This window comes from Drosophila rhopaloa, unplaced genomic scaffold, assembly GCF_018152115.1.
Source record: "Drosophila rhopaloa isolate 14029-0021.01 unplaced genomic scaffold, ASM1815211v1 contig_178, whole genome shotgun sequence".
Taxonomy (NCBI): Eukaryota; Metazoa; Arthropoda; class Insecta; order Diptera; family Drosophilidae; genus Drosophila; species Drosophila rhopaloa.
The window spans coordinates 5,758,429-5,783,535 of record NW_025335059.1 but is presented as its reverse complement, the minus strand read 5'-3'; the positions used below and the strand labels follow the sequence as shown (position 1 = coordinate 5,783,535).

At 39.5% G+C, this 25,107-nt stretch overlaps 4 protein-coding genes across 6 annotated transcripts; 2 read left to right on the top strand and 2 right to left on the bottom strand.

Annotated features, from left to right (window-relative positions):
- Window positions 1-1,809: 1,809 nt before the first annotated feature.
- Window positions 1,810-24,985, bottom strand: LOC108043623 (probable aminopeptidase NPEPL1). 3 transcript variants are annotated; one of them, XM_044458896.1, is made up of 7 exons: window positions 24,782-24,985; window positions 24,467-24,676; window positions 14,108-15,144; window positions 13,652-13,808; window positions 11,298-11,474; window positions 2,175-2,285; window positions 1,810-2,097 (listed from the first exon to the last, which is right to left on the bottom strand). In XM_044458896.1, the coding sequence occupies exons 1-7, from the start codon at window positions 24,938-24,940 to the stop codon at window positions 1,966-1,968; spliced, it is 1,983 nt and encodes a 660-aa protein (XP_044314831.1). In that variant the 5' UTR covers window positions 24,941-24,985; the 3' UTR covers window positions 1,810-1,965. The 3 variants fall into 3 exon arrangements, with proteins under 3 accessions (XP_044314831.1, XP_044314832.1, XP_044314833.1); XM_044458897.1 differs by having other exon boundaries at window positions 24,467-24,673; XM_044458898.1 differs by lacking the exons at window positions 24,467-24,676; window positions 24,782-24,985 and adding an exon at window positions 16,151-16,336.
- Window positions 16,470-18,434, top strand: LOC108042732 (kinetochore protein Spc25). Its single transcript, XM_017121154.1, has 3 exons — window positions 16,470-16,670; window positions 16,734-16,950; window positions 17,755-18,434. Exons 1-3 carry the CDS (start codon window positions 16,544-16,546, stop codon window positions 18,080-18,082), a joined length of 672 nt encoding a protein of 223 aa, XP_016976643.1. The 5' UTR covers window positions 16,470-16,543; the 3' UTR covers window positions 18,083-18,434.
- On the top strand, window positions 19,179-22,132 carry LOC108042737 (probable cytochrome P450 304a1). Its single transcript, XM_017121161.2, has 4 exons — window positions 19,179-19,303; window positions 19,360-19,611; window positions 20,482-21,338; window positions 21,803-22,132. The coding sequence occupies exons 1-4, from the start codon at window positions 19,210-19,212 to the stop codon at window positions 22,130-22,132; spliced, it is 1,533 nt and encodes a 510-aa protein (XP_016976650.2). The 5' UTR covers window positions 19,179-19,209.
- On the bottom strand, window positions 22,370-24,560 carry LOC108042738. The gene is made up of 3 exons (XM_017121164.2): window positions 24,467-24,560; window positions 23,507-23,767; window positions 22,370-23,031 (listed from the first exon to the last, which is right to left on the bottom strand). Exons 2-3 carry the CDS (start codon window positions 23,554-23,556, stop codon window positions 22,434-22,436), a joined length of 648 nt encoding a protein of 215 aa, XP_016976653.2. The 5' UTR covers window positions 23,557-23,767; window positions 24,467-24,560; the 3' UTR covers window positions 22,370-22,433.
- Window positions 24,986-25,107: the final 122 nt, after the last annotated feature.

Sequence of the window (25,107 nt, the reverse complement as noted above, 5' to 3'; positions counted from 1 at the left end):
ATCCACTACGGAATGTTAACTGCACTTGCAGCATGTGGCACCATTCAATTCCATGTGCAATTGCTGGCTTAAGCAAAGTGGGGGACGAATGGCAGAATTACTAGTGCCACATTCCGGGACTTAACAAATCACCTGAGACAAATAGATATAAATAGATATATATACCTTCACCTGACGCGTTGTTTACACCACTTACGAAAGAAAATAAACGCATTTCAAGCTAATTAAACAATAAAAGCGCAGAGGGTGCCCGCCCCCGAAAAGCAAATGGAATAACAAAGCAAATAAAAATGGAGTTGGTGGGACGGGGCGGTTGGGTAATTCAGCAAATAAAAGTGCACGGCATTGGCATTAGTTGGTGGGCGTTTTCTGGGGGCGTGGCATACCTCCACCGCCCATCCTCTGACAGCTGACAAACTCGCGAGCGTAAAACTCTGGAGCGCACAAAAGTAGGCTACAAAGACAGCAGCGATGCAATACGATTCCGACGACGTGGCACAATGATGTTGCAATTTAATTTGTATTGTCGGCGGGAACGGAATGGAGATGGAGACGGAATGGAATGCTTGCCACCGACACAATTGCACTGACGGCAAAGAGAATGCCGTTTCTGGTGATGATCACGCTGACGATGATGAGAATGGCGATGGCCATGCCGCGGCTGATGAATCCACTTAGATGTCGGGCGCCTGGCAACGACAGCAGCAACATCAACTTGCACAGTAGCAACAGCAGCAGCAGCCAGAGTGTCGCTTAATTGAACAGCCAAAGGACGAAATGACAGACAAAGACGAAGCAGGCGCACTGCACGTGGACATGGGGGTGTGTTCTTTGCATGTTAACTACACAAACTGCAAATTAAATTGGCTCAAAAAACACTACTAATTTACGCGGGCTTAGATTAAAGTTTGGAATCATTTAATTTCTGGCAAACGCTCTTTAAAATTTCCTTGGTGAACTCTTTCTCAATATATATTTTATTTTAAAGCAAGAATACAGGGGTGGTCAAAAGTATTTGCAACACAGTTTTTGAATGAGTAAAACTAGTCATGATTTTTTCGAAAAAAAAAAATGACAATAAACAAATTATCACTTCAAGGGTAGACACTTCTCTTAAATTTAAAGAATCACTTAAAACCGAATCAGGAAACACCTTTTAAAAAATATTAAATTTCATAAAAATATAAAAACTTTTTTATAAAATCTTTTAACACAAAAGTATTATTAACAAGAGAGAACGCTATAGTCGGGTGCCCCGACTATCAGATACCCGTTACTCAGGTAAAGGGAGTGCGAGTGAGATGGAGATAGAAACTTTGATCACGCATAACTTTTTAACGAATGGTCCGATTTGAAAAATTTCTTCTACATTTCGATAGGTATTGATAAACACAATAAAACTGCATTTTTACTTTTCCGAAATATTTAAATGTATCGTATATAAGCGATTGTGGGCGTTTAAGGGGGCGTGGCACCTTTTTGAAACAAACTTGCGCTGCGTAGGAACTCCAAGAATCTGCATGCAAAATGCCAATCTTCTAGCTTTTATAGTTTCCGAGATCTCAGCGTTCATACGGACAGACAGACAGACAGACGGACAGACAGACGGACAGACGGACAGACGGACATGGCTATATCGACTCGGCTAATGACCCTGATCAAGAATATATATACTTTATAGGGTCGAAAACGCTTCCTTCTAGCTGTTACATACTTTTGCACGAATACAATATACCCTTTTACTCTACGAGTAACGGGTATAAAAATTGACAGTATTCCAGAGCTGAGACGTACATCAAAAGAGACCTATGAATTTCGTACTTCGTTTATTTCTAAATAATAATGTTTTTTTATTGCCTGTCGGCTACACAAATTGCCTGCTCATTCCGGAGCGCAATTGAACAAAAAATGAATGAAATGCATATTAATCGGTCAGGCACATGGCACAGGAGAAGGCGGGCGGGGTTAATCGCGGCACAGGCGCTTCGAGGGCGGCTCCTCGTCGGTGGGGGCGATCGATTGCAGCAGCTCGGATTTCGTGTGGCCACCGAAGAGGGTCAGCAACAGGGCAACGCCGTAGCCAGTGGCACGTTCCCCCTGAAACAGGACAGAAATCATATTAAATACGCTGGTAAGTAGAACGGATTGGAGCTGGCTCAAATCGAAGCACTTACACAATGAACGGGCGTGGCCATGTCGACGTGCATCCAAATGCCGGGATAGTCGAAGCCCAGATGGGCGGCGATGAAGAGGCCGGCGCAGGACGATTGCGCATTCTGTCGATCCTGCAAGCGGAAGGGAAATCTCAGTTAGACATGGTGACATATACGCTCGGATGTGTGTATTCCTTTATAGGGCATTTTCTGGATGTGGTGTGCTGCACGCAACAAGCAAAACTTGGCGTCGCTTTATTAAAAAAGCGTCCTGTGGTGCAGCGCAACAAGAAAATATATTTATAGAGATAGATGAACAAACGAGGGTAGCTACAAAAACAAAATACACTTGAATACTTTGTTTAACCGAAATTCAATTTACGAAGTTTGGTTTTTAAAATTCTTTTAGCATGTAATGGAAATATTCAATTGTTCAGATAAAAATTAGCAATGTCTGGAAAAGGTCAGCCACTAAAGTAATTTTAAACAAATATTTTTAAATATCAAAAACCATAAAATTAAAATGTATATGTGCAATATCGTACATGAACATTTTCTAGTTAATTTTTGTAGATTTTCGATTAAAACATTTGAGAGATAGCTATACTCAATGAAATGATTTTATAAACCTATATATCTTGTCTCCGTTTTTTGCCTTCAAATAGCTTTTAAACGGACCTCGCACGTGGCAAGCCTGGGTGTGCTAATGCCTAAATTATATGCCATGCACTGGCAGCTGCGTAGCGGAAGCAGTCGCTCTACTAACTTGAGCGGAAATTGCAGCGCTTAAATGCCAAACATAAAGTACACTTTGCACACACACACACGCACACACACTAGCGAGCGGCCAAATAAAGGAGGAACCAGCGCACACATGCGAACACACTGCTGACATTTGGCCAAAAAAAAGGAGTTAACTGGCAGACTTCAGCAGCAGGAGCTACGGAATAGAGCGGACAGGACATCTCGGGGATGCAGTGCTGCGAAAATTACATGACAACGCGCTCAGTTCTCCTCAAGATGAAAATCACACACACAAAATCGCCAGGGACGAGCAAACATCGTCCGTGGAGCAGCGGAAGTCAAAAGTCCATTGAAGCAACAGAGAACCAGACTTGAAGAATGGATTCTGAAGACTGCAGTCAGCGTTTACCTCCTATCACACAGAAACAAATTTTCAAATTGAAAACCAAACAATAAATTTAAATTTATTTGTTTTTACTCGGGCATATAAATGAAATAAATTAAATTCATATCAGACAGTCTTGAAGAATAACTTTCAAGTTAAAGAGATTATTTTATGATTTATGATTTATTAGTGTTTCAAGGGGGATAACCTGGACTACTCACGAAAAATGTAAATATTTTTATGAGTTTTTTTGTTGAGAGTACTAAAATAGTCTATCAAGATCTGTAAGGTATGTTTTATTGAATGAGTATAATAAAATGTTTTCAAAATATTTTATTAGTAAAAGGCCGGTCCAAAAACCTGTATCCAAATATGGTATTTGTTTTCTAATAAACCTAACATTTTTTCAGTGCAGAAATTTCTTTCTGTGTATTTGGTTCCTCTTGCTGCTGACGAAACTCCATTTCTTCGCCTAACATAGCCGCTACTGCTCTTGGCGGTTTCGTAGCTAATAACAATCTTTTGTTATGAAACTTGCGGCTGACGCTTCTTTGGCCGATGGTGCACATAACCGGCATGTCGTGGCTGCTCCACTTCGGTTTGATTTGCCTGGAGATGCGGAGCATGTGTGTGCCTCCGAAACTTTCCAAATGCAATGTTTCCCAATGAACCAATTCAGTTGAAGGCGAACGGAAGCGGTAAAACACAAAGTTGATGTTGAAGTTATAAATGATCTTTCACAAGGAAATACCATAAGCACTTTTCTATGTTAAAGGTTCTATTCAAATGAACTGTTAGCAATAATTATTTATTATTATATGAAAATGGGTCAAAAAAATTTTAACGTTAAAATGAAAATTTTGAATTCAAATTTTTAGAGAACGAAATCACAATTCTTTAGAGGTATGCCACTTTGAAATCTGATTAAATTTGGTAAAGTTATGGACTTTATAAGTCCATTTGGGGGTCACCTTACAAGTCATCTGAAACTTGGAAATAACTAACATGAAAATGGGTCAAAAAGTTGATCAACGTCAAAATGAAAATTTTGAATGCAGATTTTCAGACAATGAAACCACAAGTCTTTAGAGGTATGTCACTTTGAAATCGGATTAAATTTGGTAAAGTTATGGACTCTGGAAGTCCATTTGGGGGTCACCTTATTACAAGTCATCTGAAACTTGGAAATAACTAACATGAAAATGGGTCAAAAAGTTGATCAACGTTTAAATGAAAATTTTGAATGCAGATTTTCAGAGAATGAAACCACAAGTCTTTAGAGGTATGTCACTTTGAAATCGGATTAAATTTGGTAAAGTTATGGACTTCATAAGTTCATTTGGGGGTCACCTCGTTACAAGTCATCGGAAACTTGGAAATAACTAACATGAAAATGGGTCAAAAAATTGATCAACGTTAAAATAAAAATTTTTAATGCAGATTTTCAAAGAATGAAACCACAAGTCTTTAGAGGTATGTCACTTTGAAATCGGATTAAATTTGGTAATGTTATGGACTCTGGAAGTCCATTTGGGGGTCACCTTATTACAAGTCAAAACTTGGAAATAACTAACATGAAAATGGGTCAAAAAGTTGATCAACGTCAAAATGAAAATTTTGAATGCAGAGTTTCAGAGAATGAAACCACATGTCTTTAGAAGTATGTCACTTTGAAATCGGATTAAATTTGGTAAAGGTATGGATTCTGGAAGTCCATTTGGCGGTCACCTCATTACAAGTGATCGGAAACTTGGAAATAACTAACATGAAAATGGGTCAAAAAGTTGATCAACGTCAATATGAAAATTTTAAATGCAGATTTTCAGAGAATGAAACCACAAGTCTTTTGAGGTATGTCACTTTGAAATCGGATTAAATTTAGTAAATTTATGGACTCTGGAATTCCATTTTGGGGGTCACCTCATTACAAGTCATCGGAAACTTGGAAATAACTAACATGAAAATGGGCCAAAAAGTTGATCACCGTTAAAATGAAAATTTTGAATGCAGATTTTCAAAGAATGAAACCACAAGTCTTTAGAGGTATGTCACTTTGAAATCGGATTAAATTTGGTAAAGTTGTGGACTTCAGAAGTCCAATTGGGGGACACCCCATTACAAGTCATCGTCATCATCATTTGGAAATAACTAACATGAAAATGGGTCAAAAAGTTGATGAACGTTAAATTGAAAATTTTTAATGCAGATTTTCAGAGAATGGAACCACATGTCTTTAGAGGTATGTCACTTTGAAATCGGATTAAATTTGGTAAAGTTATGGACTTCAAAATCCCAATTAGGGTTAACGTTCTTACAAGTCTTTGAAAACTTACAAATGGATATTGTGGTTCACCATTTTAAAAGTCAGCGGAAACTAACTAACATGAAGAAGGGTCAAAAATTCGGTCAAATTAAGTAAAGTTATACCTTTAGAAAATATTAGAAAAATAGTCCTGAAGATTTCAGTAAAAAAAAAAAAAAAAAACTAAAATGATATTACTGTCAAAATTAAAGCCCCACCAGGTGTCCTTGTACTTGTGGCGCTAATTAAATGTTTAACGTTAGTCGAGCCTGATCACATGTACTCTGGCCAGTCCATTCCAGTCGAATCGAGGAGGCCTTTCATCAATAATGGCAAACATTTGTCAACATAATGTCATTAACATTGATTGCATTAGGCCCGGGTCCTGATTGTGTGTGTGCCCGATGATGTGTGTTTGTATCTCTCTCGGCCTTTTGTAAATAACGAAGCAACATCAAATCTCCCAGCCACCCACGCCCAAATCTCCACCAGAGTTTGACAATGGGTCGCCGACTAATTGCGGTTCGGAACGTGACCGTTCGAGACCCACCCCGTGGCACCCTAAGCCCCTCCGTTTTCCCAGACTAACACCATCCGCATCCGCATCCCAGTTCGCAGTCCCGCGTTCCCAAAAACAATCGCATTTGGCGATGATCCGATTCATTTGCGATTAACTTGAATTGAAATTAGCCAGCCAGCACCATTGCCTCACATTCAAGCAGCGATTGGCCATATTCAATCTATGATAACTGCATTCATGTCGGGGGTCGAGATATTACATCGGTGAGTGATTCACGCCCCGTGGCATCAATCGGCAGGGAGTCGGGAGTATCAATTACGCATTCATTCAATAATCGGAGCGAGCACTGAAAAGGATTTGCCATCGATGCCATCAAATGGTTTCGCTGAAGGCGGCTACAGTTTTTATTCAATTTTCGCGATGTCGCAGCCAGGGCTTTAAAAACTTTGCCGCCGCAGGGAAAAGCGGAAAAAATGTATATATATATACAAAAAGAGGATTCAGTAGAGGAAAAAGAAAATATTAGAAATGCCCGTTTGACTTTTAACAGACCTTTTTCCATTAGAAACGTAAAATAAAAAAATTTAAAGTGTCTTCCATATTATTAAAATAACTTGAAAATGTGTATTTAAAAGTTTAAAGACTTTGTTATGAAATGAATGCTCTGTAGAAATAAAATAAAATATATATAGAGCTTTAAATTTGTTTTTCATTATTATTATTATATTTTTGCAGTTTCACATTTGTATTTATTTATATTAATTTTAAAGTAAACAATTGGCAACTCTGGCGGCCGCGAAAGTTGAACGGAAACCGTGGAATAACAAGCGGAAAGATTTGTGTTAACAAAGTCGCCGCCCCTTCAAGTAGGCAACGGAAATGGGGATCATTTCGCAAATTACGTGACTTTCCAGGCCGGCCCCCTTTCGAAACCAGGACGACCTCCCTGGTGAAATCTGCATTTAAACCACTGAGCTTGGGCATTATTTATAAACTGCTGCGGCTGGCTTTAATCAAAAAACTTAACCCCGGCTAAGCATAACCGCAACAACGATGAAATACTCGGCGCCTGGAGGTCGTGCCGTAAAAAACTTTTGCCACATAAAAAGTTCAATTTAATTCATTAAACCACGTAAAAAGTCGCCGTACAATTGAATTTAAAATGTCGACGCCCAATAAAAATGAACTGAAGTCGGGGTGGCTGGCGAAACAAAAACAATTACGCATACGCCGCGTGTGCGGCAAAAGACTGCAACACGTTGCTGCCACGGAATGGGTTTATCTAAAATTCATGCCCCATCCCAGGAAACTGGAAACAGCTTTTTACGATTTAACATAAAAATCAATTACCAACAATGGGAAAATTTCACAGTCATAAAACGTCGAGTAACTTTCGACTTAGATTCCTTTCCCGCCGTCGCCGGGAAATTGAGAAACAATTGGAAATGTTTAAGCAAATTTTATTGTCCCGCCGCCGTGTTGCTTATGTTTTACTTATGACACAGTACAATGGAGTCCCCCTTCTGCATGGATATCCCCTCACAAATCCTAAACAGAAACGACAGCCGCAGACAAGAGGACCAGAAGTCTGATTCACTGAAAAGAAGCCATTCGCCGAAGGTTGAATGAATGGATGAATGGTTTCTAGGTCGGACAGTCTCGCGGTCATAAAGTTGTTGAAATTTGGGATAATATTATTTTTATTTTCCTCACTTTTTGTTTACTTCTGCTTAGTGGCCTGGAAGAGGGAATTCGGTTTTAAAAAGCAAAAGGCCCAAAGGTTAAAGGCAACCGAAAAGTAATTTGAAGAATATTGTAATTTAATGAGCACTTGAATACGGTGCACGTTGTTCTTTTTCATGGAAAATTAATACTGTTCTATTGGATCTTTACTTTGTTTTAATATTTGCTTTTCACGATTATAAAATGTGTACTAGAAATTTAAGGAACAAGAGATATTTAGGGGATGAATTTATATTTTACTTATATACTAACATTTATCTAAGTTGCAAGTTCATATAAACCTCTAAAAATTGGATTCCTTGTTTTTCAAAATATTTACTAAAAAAACCTCTTTTTATCTGGTAGATAACAAATCTATACAAATACCTTTAAAAATTAAATATAGCTAAAAGGACTTATTACAACAATTAACAAAACACTTTGAATGGCTTCCCGTGTGAAAATGCCTAGCCATTTGACAAAGCGAAACCACAAGCAGACTATTACATAAATGGCAATTCAAAAGCGGTCTCCCAACAGACCAAAATCCCCATCATCGACATCTGCCCAAAAAGAGACCCTCCTAATTATGGGCTTAAATGGTTTCGCTTAATTCGCGAATACGCAGCGTGTAATCGAGGACTTCGTATGACAGCCAACAGCCGCAGATATCACCACGCACCAGGGGATCACAACTCGGAAAGAGCGTGGAACAAATGGGAATCGGTTATTTAAGGACCAGTCAGACTGGACAGAGGATGGGGATCACCTGGCCACCACCTGCTCGTGCTTGCCAAAATGAGCTGAATGGAGCCACAGAACGAAAGCCAAAGCTGGCAACCAACAAAGCGCCCTCGCGACCGCTAACAACACTCATAATCCCTCCATTTAGTGGCAATCTAGGGGAAAAGACACCCGAAAGACCAAAAAAAGAAGAAATTTCGTAGTGGGGCGCAAACGGGCTAGCTCATGTAATTTAAACGCAGCGCGTGGGAATTTGACTCAAAGCCAGAAAAAAATGCGATGGTGATAGGTAGTAATGGCTGATGGTTGGCCAGGTATTTCACCTTTTTCGCATTTAACGTTGAATGCATTTGGAATTTAAAACACTTTATCACAGACACCATTGACAAAGTGCGCGGCGCTGTCACATCAACTGCAGCAGGGGCGTCAAGGGGTTAAGAGGTGTGGTGTGTAGTGTTCAGCGTGTGTTGTGTGTGGGATGGCCAAACCTGCAGTGGTGTGATATTTTGACTTGATTCCCATTTTTTTTCAAACGGAGAGATAGGGTAGACTGACGAAAAATCAAACAGGAAGGCAAAAAAAACGACACAGAGCAAATAATCTTTGCAAAATCTAAAAAATGCCAAATCTAAAATCAAGCTAGACAAAGAAAATGTATATTGCAGGTTTCCACTGTAGAAAGGGTTTAATATTTTCTTTCAAATATTTATACTGTTGTTTATTCAGAGCTTAAACTTCTGAGGATAATAATTTTTACAATAAAACAACTTAATAAGTGAAAAGTAAACCTAAAAAAAATTACCACCTTTTATTAAAAATAGATTAGGTGTAATATTATTAGTTTTCTACTAAACATGTATTTCTTTTTACAATACAATAAAGTACAATATTCTGTAAACCTACAGCCTGGCAAAATTCAAATGGCCTTTTCCATTTATTGGGCAAATAATCTGATGCAGGTTGAGTAACAAAATGGAGATTTATATTCACATCATGACAATTATATAAATTTAAAAACTATTCTGTTTTAAAATAATTTTCCATAAGATGGCTTTATTTTCGCAACGTGTACTTATCGAAAGGTTGCAGGGCGGGCGATTGGCAGGTAGCCAAAATTGCCACGCCACTTGACCTGCCGGCATCTACGCACCAGCCAGTCAGTCAGCCAGTCAGTCAGTCAGACCCACCTCCTCCACTCCACTCCACCCTCCTGGCAACTAGGGAACCTCACCATGCTCATCCATGCTACAACCTGGCAGGCTTCCCACCGCCCGACGCCCACGGCGTGACAATGATGAATGACCATTGATCCGAGGCGCTTGCGACGTACAATAAGGTAACTCGATTTGGTTGCCTGTTGTGGCAACTGTGTGGAACTGGAACCGAACCAAGCCAAGCCGAGCCAGAGTCCCGGGGCTACGACGCACCTCGCTCCGGTGGTCAGGACCCAGAGATGGGTTTATGGCCCAGCTAGTACCGTCGTCCCAGGACACTCACTCTCACACACACCCACACCCACACACACAGGACTTTCGGACTGGTCCTTCTAATGGCTGCGAAAGTGGCTGGTGGCGTAGATTGAACGCCAAAGTTTTTGATACATGCGAATGCTACATGGTTCGGAGGGCGGTGTGTGTGGCATAAATCAGAGTAATACTAATCAATCTTTAAACCAAACATGACGTTCATCATTTTTCCGCAACGGTGCGGTCGAGTGTAAGACAAAAGAACAACATTGAGGGCAAGCGATAAAGTTAATTAAAAATGTGTGTAAAATATCTCTGGAGTGCAAAAGGCGGAGGATGTGGGGGAAACGTAAAATGAAAATGAATTGAAAACAAATGAATAAAGTTACACCGCACTTGATTAAAAACTTTCTCAAAGTCACTGTCTTTCTATCGAATGCGGGCGGCCGGAAAAGTTCAGCACGAGTGTCTTCGATAATGCATAAATTAAGGTACTTTTGTGGATTGATTTGGGTGAGTCCTCGGTTAATCTAAGAAAAGCCGAACGAAGGAGTGACGAGGATGAGATGGCAGACGCAGATAGTTTCAGTTGAAGTTAAGGAGAAAAAAGCTTTTAAACTCATATCAAGAAAGTCGGGGGAAAGAGGATGTCAGTCGAGGATAACTTTTATCAAATAGTTTTTACAAATTTTTTTATACACAGAATGGAATTGAACTTAAGATTTTACTATATGGGACTCTGTAAAATATTTATAAAATATTTTATAATTTTAAAAATAAAATTGGTTCTTTAATTAAAGAATACTTTAAAGAATTAAAACTATTTGATGCACTATTTGGGACTTTTACTTTTAAAATACTACTGGAATTTGTATACTATTTGGTTTCCAATTTGTTCGATTTTTATTACTTTATTGGCAAAAGTTAATACACTTGATTGACTGGTTGTTATGTACGAATACAAGAGTGAGCAAATACATTTTTTATGCAGAGATTCTCAGACAAATTTTTAAATATTTTTAGTGTTTACAGATTTAAGCCACAATTCCAGCAGATTCATGAAAAATATGGAAAATTTCATGGACTACCGGGTAACATGATTGAATATTTTCCGCATTTTACATGGCGTACTCAATGCAGATTATGAAATTTAAAAAAATCGAATGAAACGGATCGCTCTTATCCGTGTTTGTTTTGGAAGCAGGATAAAGTTTTCAATTTTATTACTAGTTGTTTTTAATGGTGCAAGAAAAGTACTTACCGCCACAGAGTTTTTCATATCAGCAATGGCCGAAGCGAATTCGGAGAAATGCAATTCTGGGCAATAAATTATGGGCGCCAATAAATCGCCGGATTTGCGTCCAGCCTGCAACGACTTCGCCTCCCACGTCTCCGAGTTTGTCAATACGGCACCGTGATATTTGCCTGTTGCTACCCCCTGGAACGAGGATAAAGGGAGATATGGTGTATGTGAGAAATGGCAAATGAAATATTCAAGGACCTGGTCGGCAGATATATATTTAAGAATGGTTCGCGTCCACTGGGGAGGGTTTGATAGAAAACAAGCAACAATCAACAAAATGCCAGCAATAAAACTGTACGGTAACTAACAATGTTAGAAGGAGGGCTCAAGGGGGAAAGGTGTTGAGCGGGGGATGCACGAAAATTGCGAGCTTCCGACGCGACCGGCAATAAAAAGGTGCAAGGTTATTTAGCACGAGCAACACCCAAACAAGAGGCAAGGACTCCGTGGCGCGTGTTCAACTGCAGCTGGACAAATGAAGGCAACACCAGCAGCTGCAACAAAGGCAGCAACAGCAGTACCAAAAGCATCAGCAGCAGCAATACACTGTAAGAAACATATATGCCTAGCCTTTTTTATTCAAAATATTAATTCAAAGCAACAGAATGTTTGCACAAAATATATTTTCAAGGTAGTCAAGTTGACGCAGTTCCTTGAAATTGGTAGAAGGTTAATTAAGTTCTTATGTTTTAATATATATATTGTTTACTTTACATATTAACTAAGGCATTTATGAATATAAAATGTTAAAAAGAAGAAAATAATAAAAATTGCAAGCTTGTTTGGTTAAAATGTTTGTTTACAGTTCTATCAATACTTCTAAAAATTTAAGCTCTCTAAACTAATAAAATTAAAAAATAATTGAATGTTTCTCATCGCTTACAAATAAAGAATTTTACCCCACATATTAAAACTATTTGCACCACAAATCGCAATTCATGAACCTTTATTAATTGCCTGGATTTACATTTTTCTTTTAAGAGGGGTACCATAATTTCCCCCAGTGCATCAGGAGCCGCCACACACAGCTGAAAACAACAGCAAAAGGTGTAACAAGCAGCAGGAACATAAAATGTAAAAGCGAAAAAGTGTTGGTTGCCTGCTTTTTGTTCTTGATGCTGCCGCTGTGGCAGTTGCCCCAATGCCGGCAATTAATATTATTGCATGCCGTCTAGGTGTGTGTCTGGGTGTAATGAAATTAAGCACAACAAGCGCCAAAAACAAAATTCTGAACAAAATGGCAAAACGTTGAAATTTTTAGGAAGGGATAGCGATAGTGCTGGCTTTTTTTAGGCTGTGTATCCAAGGAATTCCCTGCGAACAATGCAGCTTTCGATGGGCGGATGCCACGCCCATGACCAGTTTCGATTTATTTCCCATCGAACCACAAATAACGTAAATTGGCATCATATTTTAAGCAAATTGCAGTCAAGATTTATGGTAATTGTGCGCCATCGCAGCAGCTACTCAGTTGCTGCTCGCTCTTTCTCTTTCTCGCTGAAGTGGAAAACGGAAAAACCACCGCCCACCACCCACTATACACCACCCACCGCCCACCGCCCGCTGCAACCCAAAAGCGACCACAAACGACGAATCCTTTGCTGTTGTTGGTCTGCCAATGCTGCCGCCGCTATTCCTCCAAGTTGCCAGCGAAAACCAAATTTGCAATTTATTTTTCCAATTAACCTCGTGACTTTTATAAAGCGTGGCATAAATTCTCGCATAACAAGGCAGCAGACCCAGTACATCCAAGGCCACCCGGTTTGGGTTATCTGGGATAAAAGATCCCTCGGAACCGAAATTACCTTGGACACCGGCAAAATAATTTGCTGGCTGCATTAGTGGCGGAAAGTCGCATTCAATCTTCTGAATTGTAGACTTTAATCCGAAAAGGACACCCATTGGGGTTACTAAATAATTGTAGTTTTGGGGGAAAATCAATCAGTGGGGGAAGCTGGCAGTCTCAATAAATAAAAGTTACTAAAAAATGCAACGATATTAAATCGTACATATGTATGTACATTGACTAATTAATAAATAATTATTCTTATTGGCTTTGTAAGCCACAAAAAATATTTATATTTTTTCTATTGGGTTTTCATTTATATTCATAGAATCTCTAGTTAATAATAATTACTCAATCCGAAAATTGCAAAACAAAATGATGACTGATTAGGGTTTCTTGAAATCGAATACATATAAAATGTAATCGCGAAAAGATTACAAGTTATGTTTATATGGGATTTTCCTTACGAATTACGTGTCGAGTACATTATTCTTAAAAGGGCTGTGAAAATGGAAGTCTTTCTTACCTGCGCTCCAGTTAATGTAGCCATGTCGAGGATAATATTGGCCTTCAGATCCTTGTTTGCGAAACAAACGCCATCGGCGAGCACCAAGCGGCCCTCGGCGTCCGTGTTGTTGATCTCCACTGTGCGGCCAGAGTAAAGAGTGTGTATGTCATCGGGGCTAAAACCAAAAATATAAAATATAAGTAAAATAGTACAATACTCGTGAATATGCTGGTAAACAAAATTGTAAAATTATTGTTTCGAAGGAACAGAGATTTTTCTAATTATATACAATTTTACACTTTTAAAATATGATCAGAATCTAATCAACTTGGTAAGGTGCCACATAAATCTATGGTGATGGGTTTCAAAGCTCTGTGCATCAACTAAAAATCTCTGTGACAAAACGACAAAAGTTAACATGATTCCGAAAGACTTCTGTAAAAAGATTTGAACTAATCAGGTACTAAAACTCACCGAGTGGCATTCGGACCGACTGAATTCTCGGCCAAGCAGAAGACAGCATGCAGGTTATCCTTGAATCCGCACTTGACCGCCGCGTAAAAGGCGCCAAGGATGGCAGCCGCTCCACCGCAATCGCGCTTCATGCCCGGCATGCCGGTCTTGGCCTTGATGCTCAGGCCACCGGTGTCGTAGACGATGCCCTTGCCCACCAGGGCGATGGTCTCCTGGGCGCCCTTCGGCAGATGGGAGAGCACCACGAGGGCAGGTGGCACGGCTGCAGCCTTGCCCACGCCGTAGATGCCGCCAAAACCGCGCTCCCGCAGCTCCTCGCCGCGGATGACTTGCGGCTTGAGGCACAGGTCCTTGCCCACCTCCTCGACGGCTTGGATGAAGTGGTCCACGTTCATCTCGTTGCACGGCATGTCCACGATGCGAGCGGTCAGTCGGATGCCCCTTGCGGTCTCATTCAGGCACAGTAACTCGTCCTCCGTCAGAGGTTCGCAGTCCACGTTGCCCTCTTTGTTGATCAGCAGAAACTCTACGTTTACCACGTTGCGCCCTGCATCCGTGTTGCTATCGCCATCGCCATCGCCACCGCATCCAAATTCTTTCTTAACTTGGGCTGCCGCCAGATTGCCCGTTTTGCGGGAATACAAGGGGAAGGCCCGGACCACCGCACAGGCGCTGGCGAACAGGTTCTCCCGCTCGCAGACGAGCACCACGCTCTCCTCGGCCACGTTCAGGACATGGTTCTTCACCAGTCGGGTGATGGCATGCGCCCGCGAGGTGGTATTATGACGCGAGGCCTTCAGCGGCAGGGCGGCCAGGGTGGCCATGTCCAGGTAGAGGGACACCCTGTCCGTGGGCGCCGGATGCAGACAGGCCACGGCATGCGAGAAGGTCTCCTCGGTGACCCGCGGACTGAGCTTGCTCTCCAGATGACTGAACTTCAGCAGATTCAGATGGCGCAGCTGGCCGATGATCAACACCGGATGTGACTGCGGATCGCTGCAGCTCAGCGATGCGTTGAACTTCACGTCCGTGGCCATCTGGAAGAGAAGATGATTGCGAATGAGTGAGGGTTCGGAATTCGAGACCCGGGAATGCCAGCCCCATCCCAGCGATAAGCCACTGGTAGTATCTTATCGGTGCTAATCTCGCGTTCACCACTCCAGATGCCCCACATGGTTATCAGCCGACGACTTTGCACTACAGAGCCACCCAATTGATGCAGCCACCCATAAATCACGAGAGCACAAAGCGGGGAGATAAGAAATGGTGTTTGGGTTAGGGTTTTTCCTTTAAGAAAGAGTTTGCATTGAGTTGTTCTACAAATGGAACACCTTCAAAGTATACAATTATGTTTTTCTAAGCTGAAAACTGATTTACCTAAAGCCATCATTAATAGAAAGATTAATAAAGAAAGAGGTTTAGCTCAAAAAATTAGTGAGTATTGTACCTAGAAATTAAAAATAAAAGGATTTTAAATTTGGAATAGTTGCTTGCTTTTGGTTTTCAAAGTTGTTACTAAATCAAAAATTTAAATATCTTATTCAAGCAGCAGAAAAATAAAAAATAATACTATGTAAATATAATGTTTGATTAAAGTGCATATACAATTTCTGTTTGTAAATATTAATTATTTTTGTTGTTTTGCTATATAAAGGCAATACAAATTAAAACTACTTCTGAACTGAATTTTCCAAGCTTCTACCAAGTAACTTTACGATGCATTATAAAGTTTAGGGGATTTAACAACCAAGATAAGTATTATTGAATCGACAAACCGATTTCAAATTCGAACTGCCAGCGTGACCTTGAATTCGGCGCGACAAGAACAACAAGTGGGTCGTTGACCGATTCGCGGGGTTTCTAAAAAAAAGTGGCGAATTATCTTTCCCATCCATTGCAATAGACTTTCGGAGCAACATAACCGATTTGTCTATATCTTAGAGTATTATGCAAATTCTCCATTCGCTATTTTTAGACTCTTTGTTCGAGTTTTCTTCGTTCACAAAATGTTTTTCCACATTTTCCACCTGATTGTTTGCTCACCTTTCCAAAGCGGCTGCTGCTGTAAGTGCGAGCGAGAAGGTTGCGTATTGCCCGGGCGCCGAGCAGCAAACGCATTAATTGTTTAATTCCGAAATTTCACAAATTTTTGCAGAAAGTTAAATTTTGTGTTTTTGCTTTGCCAATTTGACTTGCAATTTTTTTTGCTTGCCGGCTCCTAGAGATGCGACTCTCGAGGCGATAGCTCGATGTCAACTATCGATATGCTGGACAAAACCTAAATCTACTGGTCTGGCAACTCTATCACAGCCTGGAAGTACCATCACTAAGAGAAAGGGCCATCTCTAACTGGAAAGCAAAACAAGCGCGTCTGGCAAGTCAAAAGGCGGTGGATTTGTAAAGAATTTTAGGAATCCACGCAAAATAAGTTATAATATGGCCATAACGATGAATGGATCGTCCTATGAAAAGCGAATAAAAGCCGTATACGACAAACAGATTCGCCTGCAAGTTCGTGAGGCGAACGTCATCAAGAAAGTGTCCAAATTCAAGGGACATTTGTGTAAGTTGCAGCAGGAAATCTGTTTTTTGATTTTAATGAGTTGTTTTCAATTGAATTTCATAGTGGATGTCAAAGAGGCCGTCGTTCGCCACCAACGGGAAGTGGGCAAATTGCAAAAAGTGATCATGCAGCGGCGCGAGGAAGTGGAAAAGCGGGTTTCATTCATGGAGGAATTGTCCAAGGACCTGGAGGCCACCAGACAAAGGAACTTGGTCCTGAAAGAGCAGATAAAACAGCGCAAAATGCTGGCCAGGAAGCGCGACAACGAAATCATGGAAAGGTCAGCATTTTGGGACTATAATCCTATTGGACCCACCTCATTAAGTACTCCTGTGAGACTAATATTCACTTGGATCATTTGATTACTTGAATTTGAACTAACTGTTAGCAAAACCTACAGAATTATTTACTTTCCATATGGCAAATATTAGAAATAGACTTTCAATTTTAACAAGTATTTGTTTACAGTCCTCTTAGTTAATTAAACATTACTTTAACAAAAATTAATTTTCAAGAAGTATTTGTCTCGAATCTTCTTATACACTTGTTTACTAACATTTTTTCTATCGCTCCTATAAATTTACAAAATCTTTATCTTTATCTTAGTCCGAACATCCTAAACCATCTGATTTAACCAGCATTTATACTCTGTTTTGTCAATAAAACTAGTTCGTCTTGTAGATATTACGAGTTAGTTAATTTAAAGATGTCTTTTTATCTTTCGCTTTTTCTGATAGCGATAGGTAGTCTCGTTTTTTTTTGTTATTTTCAATTTAGTTTCACTAATTTTAATTTAATGGCTATCTGCCGAAATTGCTAACAATCAAATAGGTTATGCTCCCTCCATAAATGTATAAAGTAGAAATTAAGTTAAATTATCTTTAAAATCATGAGATAATTTAATTTAAAAATACTTGTATACCCCTTTTACAAATATATAATGTACAGCGTAGAGTACACTTTTTCGAAAGTATTATATTTGACAACTCATGTGCATACACAAGCACGCTTGTTTTAAAGTCACGTAGTGTCCCACAAAATATAATAATAAAAGCAATACATGCTTCTTTGTTTAATTATATAGCATTCACACGCTGAAACAGGCCACAGGGACATATATAAACAACGATGCGTTGCCAGCACGTGTGAAAGGTGTCACTGCACTGCGAACTGCCGATGGAGACCAGTTTCTACCCTTTAATCTGAGGGCAACCGATGTCGAAGGACTGGACTCGCTTTGTCAGCACCTTCAGACCTTTAACATCGACGTGTCCCAGTGGCGACACCTCATTTCCCTGGCCGCGGAAATGTCTACGGACTCGCATGCTACACCTACTACACCGCCCAAGGAGGCCACCAAGTTCAATCCCATAATTGAGATCGATCTCACCTCGCCGACGAGTCAGACCTGACTTCCGATTAGCCAACTAGTTTTGGCTGGTGAAGCCCCACTGCTGTAATAACACCTCAAATTGGCATTATAAATAGTTGGCGACAAAATAATAGGACATTTAATTCTAATCGCCGTTTAAGCCTAACAGTTAAAGCGATTTATTTGGATCACCGCAGTTATTTTTAGCGTGTTAAGTAAAACTTGTAATTTTTTAATTGGTCATCATATTTTTCCTTTATGTTTGATTAGTTTTAAGTGTGAGCCTAATATTTTACAGATTTCGAGTAATCACCAGTCATATAATAATTAAAATATGCCTATCGTTTACAACGTATATCTTACAAGGCAAATAAATCCCATCTAAACAATTATTTTATTTCTTTAAATAGTATTTTAGAATTATATTTGATCACATTTTTCTACCTTACCCTACCTGTATTTATTATAATACATTTATTTATTCTGTACATATTCTGTCAAGTTGATTAATCGATTTTTAAATGCTCAAAATATCTACTTGCTAAGCAAGATCTACGCTTTCAATTAAAATACATTTTTTTACTTTACAAATTGCCAAGTCCACGTTATTAGCATCTGCTTTTTTATAGATATAGTCAAAAGGACATGATTTCGAACAACCTCCAATATAAACCCAAAAGGGTAAATTGTATTCGAGCAAAAAAAAAATGTTGCAAAAAAAATACCTTTATATTTAATTGCCAGTAACAACTAGAATAATGAAAAATGACAAAGTTCTCAGTACTGTATTCAGTTATTTTCACTTATTGTTCTTGCCCTTTTTCTTAAAATTAAATATTAAAATTGGTTAATATTACAGGGATTTAAATGCTTGCATAATATGGCAAATTATTTTGGCTTATATGGCTTCGCTTTTGATAGAACGAAACATCTTTGGACTTTTGTCTTGGCCGCCGCTGTGAGTCGAGAAATCAGAAAAGTCAAAAGCGAGACAGAGTGCCACATTGACCGCACACCACCGGCTAACAGCTCTATCTATAAACGGCGATCCATATAGATTGACTTTGTTTAATTGCCATTGTCCGGCGAAAGTGTGAGTGACTTATCGTGGCTACAAAAACGCAGCTGCACGGCAGCGACGGGTTCAGTCGATGGCCGGACTTTAAGATGATCACGGAACTCCTCCTGGCGATCTGCACCGCGGTGTTCCTTTGCCTTTCGTATCGATATGCAGTGGGTAGACCCAGTGGCTTTCCCCCCGGTTCGTTTTGGACATGATCCTGGCCGAAGTGCAGGAGCTAATCGAATTGTTCGCAGGACCTCCGAGGATTCCGTTGTTCGGGAGCTACCTCTTCATGCTGATGATTAACTTCAAGTACCTGCACAAGGCTGCCTTGACCCTCAGTCGGTGGTATAAGTCGGACATAATCGGACTCTATGTGGGTCCCTTCCCGGCCGTCGTCGTCCACAATGCGGAAGGAGTGCGCGAGGTCTTGAACAACAAGGTCTTCGACGGACGTCCTCAAATATTCGTAGGAGCTATGCGCGATCCCGGCCCAGAAATCCGAGGTGAGTTTGAAATATGTCCTAGTGATCGTATCAGCACCTGATAGTGGCCACTTATAATGGCGTTGTTGACAAAATTGGGGTCAATCGGAAATTAATTGTTGCGTCGTGCGAACAAAACACTCTTATCGCTTGAAACCTATTAATACAGGGAGCACCACTTCACTCAAAGAAAGTGAAATCGTACATATAGTAGGAAATCTACATATAGTAGAAGTGGCCCAAAGCGCTCAATAATTTTATAATAATTTTTTTTTTTGTCAAAGTAAGAATGTTAGCACTGTTTTTTTATTAACCTGAAGATATTAAAATTAACTAATATCATTAACTAGTATCATTTTATTATGCTCACTGTAAGCAATTTATTTAAATATTTTTCTAATATAGTTTTTGGATATATCTCATAAAAATCATACAAATGTATATTTAAATGTGAGAATAAATTTAATGTTACGACTAATTCAATTAATTTAATCTCCTTTGAAATTTAACATTAACATTTTTGATTTACTTAAAATTTATGGTTCAATGACATTACTTAGAAGTTAATTTTTAAACTATAAAAATATTTATTAATTTGTTGTTTTAATAATTTAAAAACGAAGTGCATATTCTAATTAGGTTCATATTTTTCTAAAAAGCGTAAACTGTTTTTATTAACTTATTTCAAGTTGGTAGTGAAAGATCGTTAGATTAAGCTATTGTTTGAATGTGTTAAACCCGTAGGCATTACCATTTTATAAAGTATACATATGTCAGATATACTTTATCAACGTTAGCGATTAAAAAACAAGGTAGCACCCTTGACTGATAAGTGCAATCAACGATGATTGTTACTAAGTGTACTTCCCCCTTTTTTCCTGTTCTCCTTAGGCATCTTTTTTCAGGACGGACCTTTGTGGAAGGAGCAGCGTCGCTTCATTCTGCGCTATCTGCGCGACTTCGGCTTCGGCCGGCGATTCGACCAACTGGAGCTGGTCATCCAGGAGCAGCTGACGGACATGCTCGACCTGATCCGCAATGGGCCAAAGTATCAACATGAGCACGAAATGGTGAAGCCCAAGGGATACCGCGTCCTCCTGCCGCTGCTCTTCAACCCCTTCGCAGTCAACTGCCACTTCCACATCGTGTACAACGAGTGCCAGAGTCGCGAGGAAATGGGCAGATTATTGAAACTATGCCAGATGGGCATGCAGTTTCAGCGGAATGCGGACGACTACGGCCGCCTGTTGAGCCAGATGCCCTGGATCCGGCACTTTTGGCCCGGATGGAGTGGCTACAACACGCTTCACGAAGCCAATCTGTTCGTGCACAAATTCTTCTCCGACTTTGTGGATCGGCATTTGGATAGCTACGAAGAGGGCGTAGAGCGCAACTTCGTGGATGTCTATATTGCGGAGATGCGCCGCAGTCCGGGCTACGGGTTCAACCGGGACCAGTTCATCATGGGCCTGGTGGACTTCTCCTTCCCGGCTTTTACTGCCATCGGAGTGCAGTTGTCGCTGCTCGTTCAGTATCTCATGTTGTATCCGGATGTGCTGCGCAGGATGCAGAGTGAGATCGACGAGGTTGTGGGATGCGGAAGACTGCCCACTCTGGAGGATCGCAAGAACCTGCCCTTCACCGAGGCCACTGTTCGCGAAGGTCTGCGCATCGAGACTCTGGTGCCCTCGGATGTGCCTCACAAGGCGCTGGAGGACACCGAGCTGATGGGCTACAAGATACCAAAGGTGAGTTCGGAATGCTTTCATTTCATTGGATTCAACTTGCCAGCCATATTTGGTAGTCTTTTTGATAAAGTTCTTAAAACTATAAAACTATATTAAAAGTGTTTGCTCAAATATCAGATTAAATATATTTAAGCACGATTTAGAGGAAGTAAACACGAATGAAATTATAAATAAAATAGCCTCATAACTATTTTCGTAACCGAAATTGCATAAACTAAATCATTATTAATATTTAATTCTAAGTCGAGCCCGAATTGGAGAAAACTTTACTTAGAATCAAATATATTTATTATGTATTTAGCCTATTACCCTTTTATTTAAGTACTTATTGTTATAGAATACACATTTATACAAAAAGTATAAATTGCATTTTCAGATAAGTTATTTCTTTCTATAACTAAAATGTGGGATCTAATATCTCCAATCTCGGACAGTACTGATTACATTTCGCTATCTCCCCTTAGGATACCATTGTGGTGCCTAGCCTGTACGCATTTCACTCGGATGATCGCGTCTGGAAGGATCCGGAGCAGTTTCGGCCAGAGAGGTTCCTCGACGCAGAGGGCAAACTTAGCCTAAAGCTGGATGTCTCACTGCCCTTCGGAGCGGGAAAAAGGCTGTGTGCCGGTGAGACATTCGCCCGCAACATGCTCTTCCTGATGACGGCGACAATGTGCCAGCACTTCGACTTCGTCCTGGCCCCGAATGATCGGCTGCCCGATCTCTCCCAGAACCTCGGCGGTCTGATTATATCGCCACCCGATTTTTGGGTGCAACTGCAGGATCGCCACTGATATTTTGATATTTTAGATATAACTAACTTTGTTTTAAGGTGTCTTTAACCCTAATTTAATTTAATATTTGGGATGAGACAATTTGCAACATAAATAATAAATTTTTCTCGTGCTTAATTCATTTTATTACTATCCACAAAGTGATTTTTTAGAGATTAAGCATTTTTTAATAGCATATGTTGTAATTCTAAAATAGTTTTTAGATACTACTATCTTCCCTTAATAAATAGAGAATCATAATATTTTCAAACCAACTTATAATTGTCTATTTAAGCAAATGTTTAAGCATGAGCGAGTTGGCTTATTGTTCGCTATCGCCCTCAGAAGTGTAATCTTGTATCGGCGAAATAACAGGCGGAGTGATTGGAACCAAATTGGCTTCCCCAATCTCCTCCGAGTGATCTGTCTCGGGATCGGAATAGCGGTTCATGCCCAATTCGGCATATAGATTTCGTTCGTATTCAGAATCAGAGCTATCTTCGGCATTGGAAAAGCCCAGCGAACTGGTCGATGAAAAGCACAATGAAATCAGTGAGGCCATCGAGGAACGGCGAGTGAGGACCGGGGACTGGGTACCGTCGCCCTCGGATTCAGAGTCCGGTCTGTAGCCATCCTCTTCCTCGTCACGGAGCTGCACGGACGGGGATCCTGAAGAGTCCATCTGGGAATTGGATGATTCCATCGGAGCGGCGCGACTCTCCTTGCGCATCTCCACAACCTCGCTGAGGATCTGGTGCTGCTTGTCCGCAATGGTGGTCACCAGCTGCTCGAGGTTCTTGATCGTGGCCTCGTACTCGACCAGCTTCTTCTTCAGCTGCCAGTTCTCGGCCCGGCAGCTGTCCAACTCCAAGTTGGCACACATGGCGATCTTGGTGTCATCCGATTCAGCGGATTTGGTGCTGGGTGCGGACCACAACGTTACACAGATAAAACCGGAATTTCGATTAAATTTCAAATCGTTTGATCGGATACTGAAGCGCGTTAACAATTTATTTGAATCTTTTAAAAATACAAAACAAATTCTAATCGAAAATTCGAATGCAATAATGTTTTAAAGAAGAATATGACAATTTTTGTTGGGGAAAAATGAAGTTTGAGGTTTTACAAAAGAGTTCGATTTAAAAGATTTAAAATTAAAACTTCCCAAAATATAAAAGCTTAAGAAATCTTTGAAAATTAATTCAAACTTGATCATTTTTTTTTGTAGAAAAATGCTTAGTTAAAATTAAGACCATACGACTGGAATTTCCAAATTTGATTTGAATATACATATGGAACATCAGTCAAATTGTTAATTGCGGAATGGAAAATATTGCAATGGCTGAAGAATGCCGTTGATATATTTTCTATGCAAAGGATGCGTTCGAAACTTACATGATTATGGCATGGGAGTCCTTATTATGGACCGGGCATGTGTGAGACATTTTGAGACTTGAAATTTACTGGCAATTCAATTCAGCAATTTTCTCACGACAAAAGCGACTTTACCTATTTGTACCTTGAAATTTCCCCCGAAACTATTTGACACTGTTTTCCTGATGTCTTGGATCTGAGTGCAAATGAGTTATGAGACCTATGAACATACAAAACCGTTTGACTGAGTTTTGTAGATGACTAGATTTGATTCAAAAATTCCTAAGAAATATATAAGTGTCAATGACCAAAAATCCATATTTTAGCTGACTATGGAATATACATAAATAATATATATAATTTTTGTCTGGCTAATAATTGACATATAAGACATCGGTAATTTGATAACGTAACAGCGCGATGAAAATGTCGTCAATAATGATAATAAATCATTTAAATCGAAAAAAAGAAAACAAAAGTAAATGAATTAATCAATCAAGTGTCTGAGCAATGATAAACCAGATCTTTCCGAAATTACTGTTGATAGAATAAGAAAACCTGATTAGACAGCAATAAAAACAATATAGTAAGATAAGACTGTAAGATAACCAGCATAAGTTTTTGAACGCAGAAAAAGTTCTTATCAATATTGACACAATTTTTTAATCACATAGAATAGTTTTTAATTCTTAGTAAAAGGGATACATAAACAAATAATAACATGGTGTATAAAGATGTAAAGTGCATCTAAAAATAAATGTAAATGTTTAAAAATCTACAAAACTAATAGAAATAGGTTGTCGGTTTAAATCGATTTAAATTTAATTTCGTTGGACTAAAAAATGAATGTATTCACTAAAAAATTAAATTTGTACTTTAAGTTCTAATTATAATAAATAAAATAAGTTAGTATTTAAACAACGCATTACGATTTTTGTGTTATTAAAATGAATAAAAATATTTAATTAAGCCGGGACTTACTGAGTTGTCTCTTTTCAGTTTGCAAGAACTTTTTGAGCGTTGGGACCTGCAACTTCTTGGACATCTTTTTATTCTTTTCATCCTGTGGGATGAAGGACAAGAGCCATGTGGAGAAGTCCTGGCGCATGGAGGCTTAGGTTTTTCAGGTTGGCGCTTGTGACGGCGATTGATACATTTATGATCATTCCTTATTCTGCGCTTTTCCATCTGCTGTATTAGGTTTTCCATTAGAATTATACTCACAAATCATAGCAGATTTATATAAGATAACTTATTGTCAATAGCTATTTCTTTTATTGTAAGAACATACATTACCTTTGTTCGGTACTTTTGTTTTTCCATCAAACTTAAATTTTTCCAATTTTGCGCTGCCTGACGCAGTGCATCTTCCCTTGGGAGATTCGGCCATCGGCTCATATTTTCAATTAAATAACTAAAAAACCCGTTCACAAAGGGTTCCATATCGTCTTCCATTGTTTCACTAAAAATTTAATGTGTACGATGAGCACTGTCTGAATTTGAAATGTGTTATAGAACTTAATCGGCCAAAGCAATTCCGATAATGTTATCAAGGGTTACTGTTTGGAAATCATTTTGAAGATTTTCTATTTTCGACGGGAAACGAAATAAAATGCAATTTT